Here is a 13,751-nt window from a genome sequence, read left to right as displayed (position 1 = left end):
GCTGAATTCTCTTATCTTTTGCTTGTCTGAAAAGCTTTTGACTTCTCCATCGAATCTGAATGAGATCCTTGATGGGTAGAGTAATCTTGGTTATAGGTTTTTCTCTTTCATCACTTTAAGTATATCCTGCCACTCCCTTCTGACCTGCAGAGTTTCCTCTGAAAAATCAGCTGATAACCTTATGTGGATTCCTTTGTATGTTATTTTTTGTTTTTCCCGTGTTGCTTTTAATATTTTTTCTTTGAATTTAATTTTTGTTAGTTTGATTAATATGTGTCTTGGTGTGTTTTCCCTAGGGTTTATCCTGTATAGGATTCTCTGTGCTTCCTGGACTTGGGTGACTCTTTCCGTTCCCATGTTAGGGAAGTTTTCAACTATAATCTCTTCAAATATTTTCTTAGACCCTTTCTTTTTCTCTTCTTCTTCTGGGACCCCTATAATTTGAATGTTTGTGTGTTTAGTGTTGTCCCAGAAGTCTCTGAGATTGTCTTCAATTCTTTTCATTCTTTTTTCTTTATTCTGCTCCTCAGCAGTTATTTCTACCATTTTGTCTCCCAGGTCACTTATCTGTTCTTCTGCCTCAGTTATTCTGTTATTGATTCCTTCTACTGTATTTTTCATTTTAGTTATTGTGTTGTTCATCTCTGTTTGTTTGTTCTTCTGTTCTTCTAGATCTAGATCTTTCTCAATCTGTGCCTCCATTCTATTTCCAAGATTCTGGATCGTCTTTACTATCATTACTCTGAATTCTTTTTCAGGTAGATTGCCTCCTATTTCCTCTTCATTTTTTTGGTCTTATAGGTTTTTACCTTGCTCCTTCATCTGTGACATGTATTTTTTGCCTTCTCTTTTTTTTTTTTTTTTTTAAAATGAGTGGAATTGTGTTCCTGTCTTACTGGCTGCTTGGCCTGAGGCTTCCAGCACTGGAGTTTGTAGGCTATTGGGTAGAGCTGGGTCTTGGTGCTGAGATGAGGAACTCTGTGAGACCTCACTCTGATGAATATTCCCTGGGGTCTGAGGTTCTCTGTTACTCCAGTGGTTCGGACTTGGAACTCCTACCACAGGAGCTTCCGCCCAGTCCCCGGTTCATGACCCAAGATCCTGCAAGCCATGTGGGGTGGCCAAAAAAAAAAAAAAAAAAGAGAACAATAGCAAAGTAAAAAATAAAATTAGACTAGGAAACTTAACAGATATGTTAGAAAGAATATAAAAATGAAAATATAGATGAATCAACAACTGGAAGGTACATCAGTAGCACAATAATAAAAAAGAGGAAGAGGGAAAAGAAAAAAAAAGGTGAGGGGGAAGGCCCTGGCTGTGGAGGGTGGGGCCTAAGCAAGGGCAGGATTTGGGTGGTGGGTTGGGCCTATGCTTAGTACCCACAGGGCTGGAAAAGGCCCTGGGGCTGTGGAGGGTGGGGCTTAGGTTCAAGGAACAGAAGGGGCCCAGGCATGCCCCCCACCCCTGGTCTCAGAGGGCAGGGGACCTCATCTGGGAGCCCAGCAGGCTTCCTGGGCTCGAGTGGGCAGGGAAAACACCCTCCTCTCCTCTCCTGCTCCTCCAGTGTGGAAGGACCCCTCCTACCTGCCTCTCCTGATCTCCCTGACCTCCCTCCTATGCTCCCAGGACCCACACGGGGCTTTGGAGCTCAGCAGACTCCCCAGCCCGAGTAGGCCAAGCGATCACCCTCCACTCCTGTCCTGCTCTTCCCGGAGAGTCCCTCCCACCTGCCTCTCCTGATCTTCCCTGCCTCAGGGGTGCCAATCCTGTCTGGCCTCCACTTCTCCTCCCCTGTCAGTCCCCCTATGTCCTACTGGTTCACTTTGGGATTCCTCCCATCTTCTTGGGCATTGGAGTCCCCCACCAGCTGAGGGAAGGTGCCCTAGTTGTGGGGAGAAGCTAACTCCACGTCTTCCCACACTGCCATCTTGACTCCAGCTCCCCAATGAATTCTTAATTTCACATATTTTATTGTTTTCAGTTTTAGTGTATCCAATTTGGTTTTATTAAGAGATTCCATATCTTTGCTTAAATTCTTCATTTTTCATCTATTTTTTGTCATATTGTCCATTTTTTAATATACTTATAAAATTTATTTATTTGCCTGTGCCAGGTCTTAGTTGTGGCACACGGGATCTTCATTGCCGTGTGCGGGATCTTTGTTGCAGCATGTGGGCTGCTTTAGTTGTGGCATGCAGGATCTAGTTCCCTGACAGGGATCAAACCCATGCCCCCTGTATTGGGAGCACAGAGTCTTAACCACTGGACCACCAGGGAAGTCCCAAAAGTTATTTTAATGTTTTGTCTGCTAATTATAACATCTAGGTCAACTGTGATTTTGTTTTATTTAATTTTTTTTTCTACTGATTATCAGCTTTTTTTTTCTCATGACTTGTATTAAAAATTGTGGGGCTTCCCTGGTGGTGCAGCGGTTGAGAGTCCACCTGCTGATGCAGGGGACACGGGTTTGTGCCCCGGTCCGGGAGGATCCCACATGCCACAGAGCGGCTGGGCCCGTGAACCATGGCCACTGAGCCTGCGCGTCTGGAGCCTGTGCTCCTCAACAGGAGAAGCCACAGCAGTGAGAGGCTCGCGTACCGCAAAAAAAAAAGAAAAAAAAATTGTATAGAAAATAATTGTAGAGGCTGAACTGGTATTATTTTCCTACAGAAAAACCATGTTCTTCCTTTTGTCAGATAGCTAGATTGAGCTGTTGATCAGTTCAATCAGGAGTTGACCTAAGCCAGAGTTTTGTTGCAGAATTATTGAGCTTTAGTTTACCTCTGGTTTCAAATGTCTTTATAGTGAAAATTGTCGTATTGTATAATAAGGGCCTTCCTATAGCAGCATTCTGGGATATAAGCATCTGAAGACTAAGAAAATCTCTATGTGCCTTTCTAGCTAAGCCTTTGATTTCTTATGTCACTTCAGACTCAGCAAAAGCATAGGCCATGGGAAAACCAGCTTTGCATTTGAGGCTCCTCCAGTTTTATGAGGTTCACATAAGTCCACATGACCATTAAAGTATCTGTTATTTTCTCCTTACTTCAGCAAAGTCCCTCTGCCTATAGCAGGCTCAATCCAATGCCCACCTATGTCTATACTTGCTCCCAGAGGCAAAATTAGCTGTTGATCTGTGTTCACCTAGGAAAGGCTCATCCCTTTCTGAAGTTTAATTCCTTTAGACTTATTTGCATCCAAAGTGCTCCTGTATCTTTAAAAGCTTTATAATTTTTGTAACCTCTGTTTATTTCTCTTTACTATAGTGTGAAGGATTGTTTGGCATGTCCTTCTATATCCTAACCAAAAGTGAAATTCTGGAAAAACTATTAAGAGGAGTTGTTTTCATGCAGTGTACACCCAATGCTATGGTGCCATGATCATTGATAACTTATAATGGGGAATACTAATATTTTTTAAGTATTTTAATTTTATTTGTTCTTCCTTTTAATTAAAAAATAAAGTTTCAAGAAATAATTTATAAATATAAGAAGATACAATTTTCTTATTTCTAAATGAAAAGTCTATATTTATAAGACATGAATGACATGATTTATAATACGATTTTGTAGAAATGCATTCCATTTTTCTTTTATTTTAGGAATTTTTGGAATGTGCTCATGAAGCCTGCAAAGTACATAATCTTCAGCCTGTTAAATTTTTTCTTGAAAAAATGATTCAGACATATGAGATGATGATTGTTAGACATGGGTAAGATTATAGATAGTGTACCAAAGTTAGATGTTGTTTTTTAAGTTAAACTATTAAAACAACTAAAATTTGTGAACTAAAAGACTAAGCAAACTTTGTATGCGAGGTAGGCTAGGGAACAACGCCCCCCGACCCCCATCTCCATTCCAGTAGCTTAAAAAACAAAGGTTTATTTCTCTCTCATGTTACCTATCCAAAAAGGAGTGGTAAGGAGTACTCATTCAGTGATGTAGCACTAATGACCACCACAATTTGCCCTTTTGATCATCAAATATGTTATTTGCTCTACTTCATGCACGTAGAACACACTTTTCCTTTCCCAGGGAGACAACCTAAAAGATCTGATCAATCAATGAACCAGACTGAAAGTATAGGATCTCTAGGTGATGCATGATAGTTTGTGTATCAGATTTGGAAGCTGTTCTTCTTGCTCCAAAGACCTAAAACTACAAAGACAAGTTATCTGCCCTGCATACATCCAGTATTATAATAGTGAGTTTACCAGAGCAGGATTATCAGAGCAAATACTCCCATTTAGAAACTGAAGAATGGGAGACAAAGCCAACACTTGTCAGTAGCAGTTCTGAAACCCAGCTGTGCGTGTGGGAGCCCAGTTCCAGAGATAGATTGTGAAACTACTGGAGTTTAAACTTCAGGACCTCTTATTTGTAGAGGCCCCTCCAGGGAGTCATAATCATTTTATATATAATTTATTGGAAAGGGTGTCATTAAAGTGGCAGTGGACATTTTTGTATTTGTAATTACATATATATTTTTTTCCTTAGAGAGCTTTCCCCACCAATTGTATAAACTGAAATCCCCGTAAAACCTGGATCTATTTCTGCTTGATTTTGCTCCCTGAGAGAGTCTTTCCAGTAACCTCTGCTCTGTGGACTTCGGTTCAACCTTTTGAGAGGTCTTTCTATCTCCATTTTCTTCCCTGGTCACATGTGAGGTGGACAATAGAGAAAACATCCTTGGGAGCTGAGAAATGTTTTCAGCCCACTTACTGCCTATAGAAAGTTGAAGTCTCAAAGGTCATGATTTTTTTAAAGGCAAAATTTTTAAAAAACCCAAACCTTTGTATTATATAAATTTTCAAACATATATAATAATAGAGGGAATTAGTACAGTCAACCCCCGTGCATTCAGCACCTAGGAGTCTTCTTTACATCTTAAACATTCACATGCGTTTTAGCCTAGACTCATGGTTTCTTTGTCAGTAAACTCTCTCAAAAACTATATTTAATAAGTTTTTTTTCTATTTGATTCCAGGTAGTTCCATGTGCCAGTAGCCACAACTATAGTCCTTATTAAGTCATACCTTTCTAAACTTCCTTGTAGTATCCTTGAACATATTAGGCTTATTGATTTGATCCTTGATACTAGGCTGAGTTGATCTTTGTTGTTCAAAGATTTTCTCAGTTTATGTTTTACCAATTGCAGGTGAGAATAAGTTACCTCATTCAATCCCTCAAGTCTCTGAATTTCTCAACTCCCTCTACTTTCATTCCTGCTTGCAAACTGACCATATTTTCTTAAGTTTATTTCTTTTTGTAGTTCCTTGTTAAATACAGCCATCAGCTGCCAATATATACTAATAATATTCTGTTCACTATCCTTTTCCCCTAAAACTACAATTTCATTAGATATATTATCTATCTTCCAGGTTATCTCAGGGATAAATTTACCAAATGTTTGATCATTGCATAATATTAATTGCCAATCCTTTAGCCGCCACCCACAACCTAGCCTCTAAGCCAGTGCCACTTATTTTAGTCTTTTTTATTATGGCAAGAATACCTTTTGCCCTTCTAGTTACCAATTTCTATCAATAAGGATGGGCTAGGTTATTCCATAGAAACAATCAGCACCCAAATCTTAGTGACTTCAAAACAAATATGTATTTCTCATTTGTACTGTTTACATTATAGTTTAACAGGGAGGTTCTGCTCATCATAATCACTCAGGTCCCAGGCTGTTAGAGCAGCCACCATCTCAGCATTGTGGGTCCCAGGTGTGCTAGAGGGAAAGGAGAGCTCTGTAAGGTCCCTCGCTGGCAATTATCTATCCCCTAAGAAGTAACACTCATCATTCGCACTTATTATTCCTTAGTTACCTAGTATTCATTCCCACAAGAGAGTGCGGAATCCTATGCGCCAGGAGAGAGGAGATTCAGAAATATTTGGCAAGGAGCACTATAGCAAGTGAAATCTTGAGGAAAAGTGAATCGTCTCCTCTCCTCTGCTTAGGAAACCCCAAGTCATTAAAAAAATTTTTTTGAGTATGCAGTTACTAAGTTTCCATTTTCATTTGGAAATTTTTTATTCTCTTTTGTAGATAATGGTATTAATGTCGAGAATTTGATTTAGAGATCAGTCAATTAAGAAGTTAAATGTATTTCCCTTATATCTGAGAAAAATTAATATAATTTCAAAAATTATATGTAGTAATTATCATACGGTAAAATTTCATATACCCATATATAGGGAAATAATTTAATTTACCATTATTTTTTAGAATCTTATTGTATAATGACTTCTTTTCCTTAATAGTTTTATGTTAGTAGGAGAGCCTTTTGCTGCTAAAACAAAAGTTCTGCATATGCTGGCTGATACTCTAACTCTTATGAATGAACGTGGCTATGGAGAGGAAGAAAAGGTCATTTATAGGACTGTAAACCCCAAATCCATTACTATGGGCCAACTTTTTGGACAATTTGACCCCGTGTCCCATGAGGTAATCTACAGTATAAACATTCTCCACTCTCATTGACAATGCACATTAAGCCAAGAAATTTGAAGTGTTTTTGTATTATCACTTTATAGTTTTTTAAGGACACTTTCCAACTCTTCCTTTTTGCCTCCTCAGTGGACTGATGGTATTGTGGCTAACACTTTTAGAGAATTTGCCTCATTAGAAACGCCTGACCGGAAATGGGTTGTATTTGATGGTCCCATTGACACTTTGTGGATAGAGAGCATGAACACAGTATTGGATGATAATAAAAAGGTAACTCATCATGATTAAAAATAAAACAGATGCACAAGATGAATATACTTAACACTACTGAACTGTAAAGTTAAAAATGGTTAATATGGTAAATTTATTTATTTTTTTTTACCACAAGTAAAAAAAGCAAAGCAGATGCAGATAGGCTTAAACAATGTTATGTGTTCAACAACTAACCATCTCAGACTATATATATTTAAAATAAGGGATGCAGCAAATTGAATAAGTTTATAAATTATCTTTTCAATGAAAACTATGCTGTAGTAAATTCTTTGCTTAATTTTTTAATTAGAATGCAAGTATATTAAAATTACTGTATTAGCAGGAAGGCATAGTAATGTAATGGGTGGCAATAAGTTAAGCGACTACAGTGTTAAGGTTTCTTATAGAACTTTAATATTTTAGAAGAAAATAAAAAGCCCTCATTCTTTTTTGAAAACATCAGTTGCTTCAGTGCTTATATGTGGTACATTACCTTAAACCTATGAGATATACAAAAAAAGAGAAAATGGAAGTCTTCTAGTATTTATTTTAATTGAGAGAGAACAGTATAAAATGTGCACTAACTTTAAGTTTAGAGTCTAAGATTTTTTTACATATGTGTACACTCACATAACCATCACCTAAATAAAAGTGCATAAAATTTATTGTGCCCTACAAAGTTCACTCATGTCCCTACCCAATCAGTGTATCCTCCCCAAGGGGCAATCACTATTCTGACTTCTACTGTGATAAACTAGTTTTGCCAGTTCTTGAACTTCATATAAATAGAATCATACTCTTTAGTGTTTTCTTTCATTTGGTCAATATAGTGCTCTGTGATATTTATATTGTAGATCCATTTTATTTGTTTATTATTCTTTTTGTGTCTGTATTAGTATTCTGTGTTAGTATATCAATTTATTTTTTTGCTTTTATGAAATAATTATAATACTAAATAAGCAAACTAATTTAATTAGCATTCAAACATATACTCCAGTACTTTATCATAGGTGGTTAGTCATTTGTTCATATTCTTTTTTTCATTCATTCAGTCAGTCATATTGATTGAACTAAAGGGGAAAGTAAACAGAGGAGAAATAGTGATGATTCAGAAGAGAGGGGTTAATCAGTCCAGTCAAGTCTAAGGATTCAGAGCCAAATGGAAGGATTGTTTCATATTGGATGAGAGGAGAGCAGGAAAGGTGAATGTATGGCTTTCATAGTGGAAATTTGAAGGCAAATCCTTTTGATGGTTTATTTTTTATTTGTGCAGTGGCAGGCCCTGGTTCTTTGTATACTCAAGGAGAAAGGGGAAGATTTAAATTAGCCATCATGGAAAATGGGAAAGACAGCTGCTTGGGAAAACATAGAAGCATATCTGAGTGTTATAGAGAACCTGATGGAGTTAAAGACCATGAGTTATAAACTATAGTGCCAAGGTCTGCCTTTGTGAGATTTTCTCTACCAATTTAAGCACCTTGGATGTGGGTGTAGATAATGTTGCCAGACTGGAAATACAGAAAGACTTTAAAGATATTGGCATGAGAACGATAGAAGTGCTCGACCATAGAACAGAAGCTACCTAAAGAAAGAAGTAAAAACAACAGGGATATGAAAATCTCTATGAAAATGAAGAGCAAATATAGTAGGAGTCAATGAGTGAGAGAGCTGGATGGAGCAGAGACTTGAATGCTCAGAACTGTGTAGTGTTCCAGGAGAGAAGGTCCCAGGTAGATAAGGTGGATGGCTGGAGTGGAGTAGGGGAGAAGTAAGTGAAGACAAGGTAGTTAAATACCGGAGGCGGGGGGTGGGGGTGCTGTAATGAGATGTTTCCCCTTATGAACATTGGATCAGGCCAGAGTTATAGTAGAGAGAAAGAGACTGAGCCAGATGCCAAAGGCTTTAGCCAAGCACGGGTTGTCAAAGGAGCAAGGGCTGTAATAGAGGATGGAATAGAAGTAGTTGGGAAATAGCATGGGGGAGCGAGGAAAATGTTGACTCTCCCTCCCAAATTTGTAGCAAGAAGGAGAATGTTTGCTGAAACAGCCTGGTAGAAACTTAAAAGTATTCTAGACAAGCATTGTCCAATAGAACTTTCTGTAGTGATGGACATATCTGCACTGTCCAATAAGGTAGCTACTAGTCACATGTAGCTATTGAGCATTTAAAATGTGGCTAAGTGCAATAGAAGAACTGAATTTTAAATTTTATCCAATTAAAATGAAATATAAATAGCCACGTATGATTACTGACTGTCTTATTGGACAATCCAGCACTAGACCGTTCATTCATTTTACAGATAAGAAACAGATCCAGAAATGTTAAATGCTGCATTGTTGACAAACTAGATAGGGGCAAAATTGGGATTAGAGTAATGAATCAGAGATGAAGCACTGAAAAATAAATGTAGAGGAAGAATTTTAAAGACTTAATAATGCAATTAATTTGGGGTATCAACAGTTTATAATTATTACCAACATTAAAAGTTAATGATAATTCCAAGGGTGGAAGCCAAGGAGATTGAGAGGATACAATGGCTTTAATAATAATGGACAAGATAGGAATTTGGCAGGAAGGACACAGTTGATAAATTCAGTTTTTCACATATTTGATTAAAGAGGAATGTTTTAGATTAAGAGAGACCAAGAAGACATGGCAAGCCTAATGCATAGTCCTTGATTGAATTTTGGTTTGAATCAATCAGTTGAAAAGACATTTCTTGTACAACTGAGATTATTTGAGTATTGGCTGAGTATTAGTTGATATTAAGGAATTATTGGTAATTTTGTTAGGTGTGATAATGTTCTTGTGGTTATATAGAAAAGTCCTTATTTTTAAAGATGAATATTGACATATTTGGATGTGAAATGCCGTGGTTTGTAATGATCTTTAAAATACTTTTAAAAAAGACTAAGTAAATATGGCAAAATGTTAACATAGGTTAAATCTACAAGATGGGTATGTGAGTATTCATAGTATTCTCTATTTTTTCTATTTCTCTTTTTTTATTAATAAAAAAGGTCTTATGACAACTTTATAAAATCAGGAGTATTTCATGTAATTTTTTAATAACAAAAACTGATGTTTGTATAGGATTTTATATTTTTTTCAATATATCTTGTAGTTCCCCTCTCCCATAATTCTATGAGAGGAAAATTATCCCTTTTTATAGATGAAGAGACTGAGTGTCAGAGATATTATATATTTGCTTACATAGTAAGTAATGGACAGAACTAGACCTCGAATTAAGATTTTTCTGGCTTCCATTCTAATATTTATTCCATTATATCATAGGAGATACTTTAATAAATAGAATAAATTTTTACCTGAGAAGGTTGAGATTTTTTAAAAATAAACATTTGAAAAATTATTGTCTTCAGCTCTGCCTTATGAGTGGAGAAATCATTCAAATGTCCCCTCAAATGAGTCTCATCTTTGAAGCAATGGACCTTTCCCAGGCCTCAGTAAGTTCATAATTTAATATAACAGTAGTTTTTGTTTGTTCATTTATTCATTTGTTCACTTTGTCAATAAGTACTTTTGACTATGTGTCAGAAAGCGAGTTAGGCACAAGGAATACAAAGATGAATAAGACACAGTGTATGCTCATTTAGGGAGGATGAGAACCATGCTAATAAATACATATATATCCCAGTACAGAGCTACATGTTAAGTGCTCTAAGAATATGGAGGGGGTGAGCACCCAAGAGAGGAATGGGTAGAGGAGGACGACAATGGAAAAAGTTTGAGTGTTTGATCTGGTTTTGAGGGGTAAGACTTCTCCACAGAGACTGGTTGGGGCTGGGCATTCCAAATCATGACAAGATAACTTATAGAGACATGGAGCCATGCCATATCTGGGGAACTGTAACTGCAAATGGTTTCATCTAGTGTATGTGAATGCTGTAGAGGAAGATAGGAGCCAGATCATGAAGGACCTTATAAGTCATGCAAAGAATTAGTTAATAACTACCAGATTAGAAAAGGAAAACTTGTCTTTTTTCTGTAGCCTGCCACTGTAAGCCGCTGTGGCATGATTTATTTGGAGCCCTCACAGTTGGGATGGGAACCACTTGTGTCTTCTTGGTTGAATTCGCTGAAAGGACCTCTACAGGAACCAGATCATCAAGCTCTTCTGAGAGGACTTTTTGACTGGTTAATACAGCCCACTTTAAGTCTTCGTAAGAAAAAATGCAAGGTAACACTATAATTCTCTTATACACTCAAATTTCTTTACTTTCCATTCAGTTTGACTAAGTCTAAAGTCAGAATGGTAGGATAAATAACTAAAATCATTTTCTCCTTAGACATGTAGTATCCACTTTTTTAAAAAATTGAAATACTTATTATGACAATCCATGATTCACATGCAGTTGTAAGAAATAATACAGAGAGATCCCACATACACTTCACCTAATGTCTCCCCATGGTAACATTTTGCATGACTGTATTATAATATCACAACAAGGATATTGACATTGATAATATCTATTGATCTTATCTACATTTCCCTAGTTATACTTCTACTTGGGGTGTGTGTGTGTGTGTGTGTGTGTGTATGTGTGTGCATGCGTTTAATTTTTTAATTTTAAAAATAAAAGTTATAATACTTAAAGTGTACATGTTGATTTGATATACATATATGTAGTGAAATGATTACCACAGTCAAGCTTATTAACATATCTCCTCAAATAGTTAACATACTTTTGTGTGTGTGTGATGAGAGCACTTGAAATCTACTCTCTTAGCAAATTTCCAGTACTGATACAGATTGTATCAGTATTATTAACTAAAGTCATCATGTTGTACATTAGATCTCTAGACTTATTCATCCTGCATAGATGTAACTTTGTACTATTTGCCCAGTATCTCCCCATTTCTCTCACCTCCCCACCACTGGTAACCTGTTTTACTCTCTGCTTCTTTTTATGTGTTCAACTTTTAGATTTTGCATACAAGTGAGATCATGCAGCTTTTTCCTTTCTATGTCTGGCTTATTTCACTTAGCATAAAGTCCTCAAGTTTTGTTTATGTTGTTGAAAATGGCAGGATTTTCTTTTTTAAGAATGAATATAATTCCATTATATATATACCACAGTATCTTTATCCATTCATCCACCAGGGGACACTTAGGTGTTTCCATATCTAGGCTATTGTGAATAATGCTTCAATGAACATGGGAGCACAGATATCTCTTTGAGGTACTTATTTCATTTCCTTTGGGTGCTGTATCTAGAGGAGGCATTGCTGGATCATATGGTAGTTCTATTTTTAGTTTTTTGAGGATCCTCCACACTGTTTTCCATAATGGCTGGACCAATTTACACTCCCACCACCAGTGCATGAGGGTTCTCTTTTCTCCACATTCTCACCAACACTTATTATCTTTTATCTTTTTGATAATACCCATCCTAACAGGTGTGAGGTGATATTTCATTGTGGTTTTGATTTGCATTTCCTTGATGATTAGTGAGGCTGAGTGGCTTTTCATATATGTGTTGGCCATTTGTATGTTGTCTCCAGAAAAAAATGTCTATTCAGGTCCTACGCCCATTTAAAAAATTGGGTTGTTTGTGTTTTTGCTGTTTAGTTGTATGAGTTCCTTATATATTTAGGATATTAATTCCTTATTATATATATGATTTGCAGATATTTTTCTCCCATTCAGTAGGTTGCCTTTTCATTTTTTGATGGTTTCCTTTGCTGTGCAGAAAAGCTTATTAGTTTGATGTAGTCCCACTTGTTTATTTTTGTATTTTTGCCTGAGCTTTTGATGTCGTATCCAAAAAAACATTGCCAAGCCAATGTCAAGGAGCTTCCCCACCCCCACCACCGTGTTTTCTTCTAGGAGTTTTATGGTTTCAGGTTTTACATTTAAGTCTAATCCATCTCAAGCTGATTTTTATGTCTAGTGCAAGGTAAGGGTCCCATTTCATTCATTTACATGTGGACATCCAGTTTTTTCAACACCAGTTATTAAGGAGACTATCCTTTCCTCATTGTATATTCTTGGCACCATTGCCAAAGATCAGCTGACCATATATGGTTGGGTTTATTTCTACTCGGTTCCACTGGTTTATATGTCCGTTTTTATGCCTCTACCATTCTGTTTTGTACTAAAGCTTTGTAATATAATTTGAAATCAGGAAGTGTGATGTCTCCAACTTTACTCTTCTCTCTTAAGATTACTTTGGCTATTTGAGGTCTTTTGTGGTTCCATACAAATTTTAGAATTGGTTTTTCCATTTTTGTAAAAAATATCATTAGAATATTGATAGTGATTGCATTGAATCTGTAGTTCACTTGGGTAGTATGGACATTCTTCCAATCCTTGAGCACAGAATATCTTTCCATTTATTTGTGTCTTCAGTTTCTTTCATTACTGTTTTATAGTTTTCAGTGTACAGATACTCCACTTCCTTGGTTAAATTTATTCTTAAGTATTTTATTCTTTTTGATGCTATCATAAATGGGATTGTTTTCTTGATTTCCTTTCTAAATAGGTCATTGTTGATGAAAAGAAATGCAACTGATTTTTGTGAGTTGGTTTTGTATCCTGCAGCTTTATTGAATTTATTAGTTCTAAAATGTTGTGTCCCCCTTCCCTCCCATCTCCGTGGAGTCTTTAGGGTTTCTACAAATAGGATTATGTCATCTGCAAAGAGAGATAAATTTACTTCTTCTTTTCTGATTTGCATGTCTTTTATTTCTTTTTCTTGTCTCATTGTTCTTGTCTCATTGTGCTAGTACTTCTGGCGCTGTATTGAATAAAAGTGGTGAGAGGGGGCATCCTTGCCTTGTACCAGATCTTAGAGGAAAAGCTTTCAGTTTTACCTAATTACGATTTTAACTCTGAGATTTTCATAAGTGGCCTTTATTTTGTTGCAGGGATTTTTATCATGAATGGATATTGAACTCTGTCAAATGTTTTTTCTGAATCTCTTCAGATGATTATGTGGTTTTATGTTTCATTCTGTTAATGTGTTGTATCACATTGATTTGCATATGTTAAACCAACCTTGGATCCCAGGGATAAATCCCACTTG

General features: G+C 36.6%; 1 protein-coding gene across 1 annotated transcript in view; it reads left to right on the top strand.

The window, feature by feature from the left end:
* The window catches only part of DNAH12 (dynein axonemal heavy chain 12), a 229,604-nt gene that overhangs the window by 123,959 nt on the left and 91,894 nt on the right, over positions 1-13,751 (top strand). Inside the window, exons 31-35 of the mRNA XM_073811265.1 lie at positions 3,602-3,711; positions 6,267-6,450; positions 6,583-6,723; positions 10,086-10,169; positions 10,715-10,903. Coding sequence (XP_073667366.1) covers positions 3,602-3,711; positions 6,267-6,450; positions 6,583-6,723; positions 10,086-10,169; positions 10,715-10,903 — 708 coding nt within the window. The remainder of the gene's footprint in view (positions 1-3,601; positions 3,712-6,266; positions 6,451-6,582; positions 6,724-10,085; positions 10,170-10,714; positions 10,904-13,751) is intronic.

The sequence above is a fragment of the Tursiops truncatus genome, chromosome 10 (genome assembly GCF_011762595.2).
Source record: "Tursiops truncatus isolate mTurTru1 chromosome 10, mTurTru1.mat.Y, whole genome shotgun sequence".
NCBI classification, from domain to species: domain Eukaryota; kingdom Metazoa; phylum Chordata; class Mammalia; order Artiodactyla; family Delphinidae; genus Tursiops; species Tursiops truncatus.
This window is presented reverse-complemented; position numbering and strand designations above follow the sequence as displayed.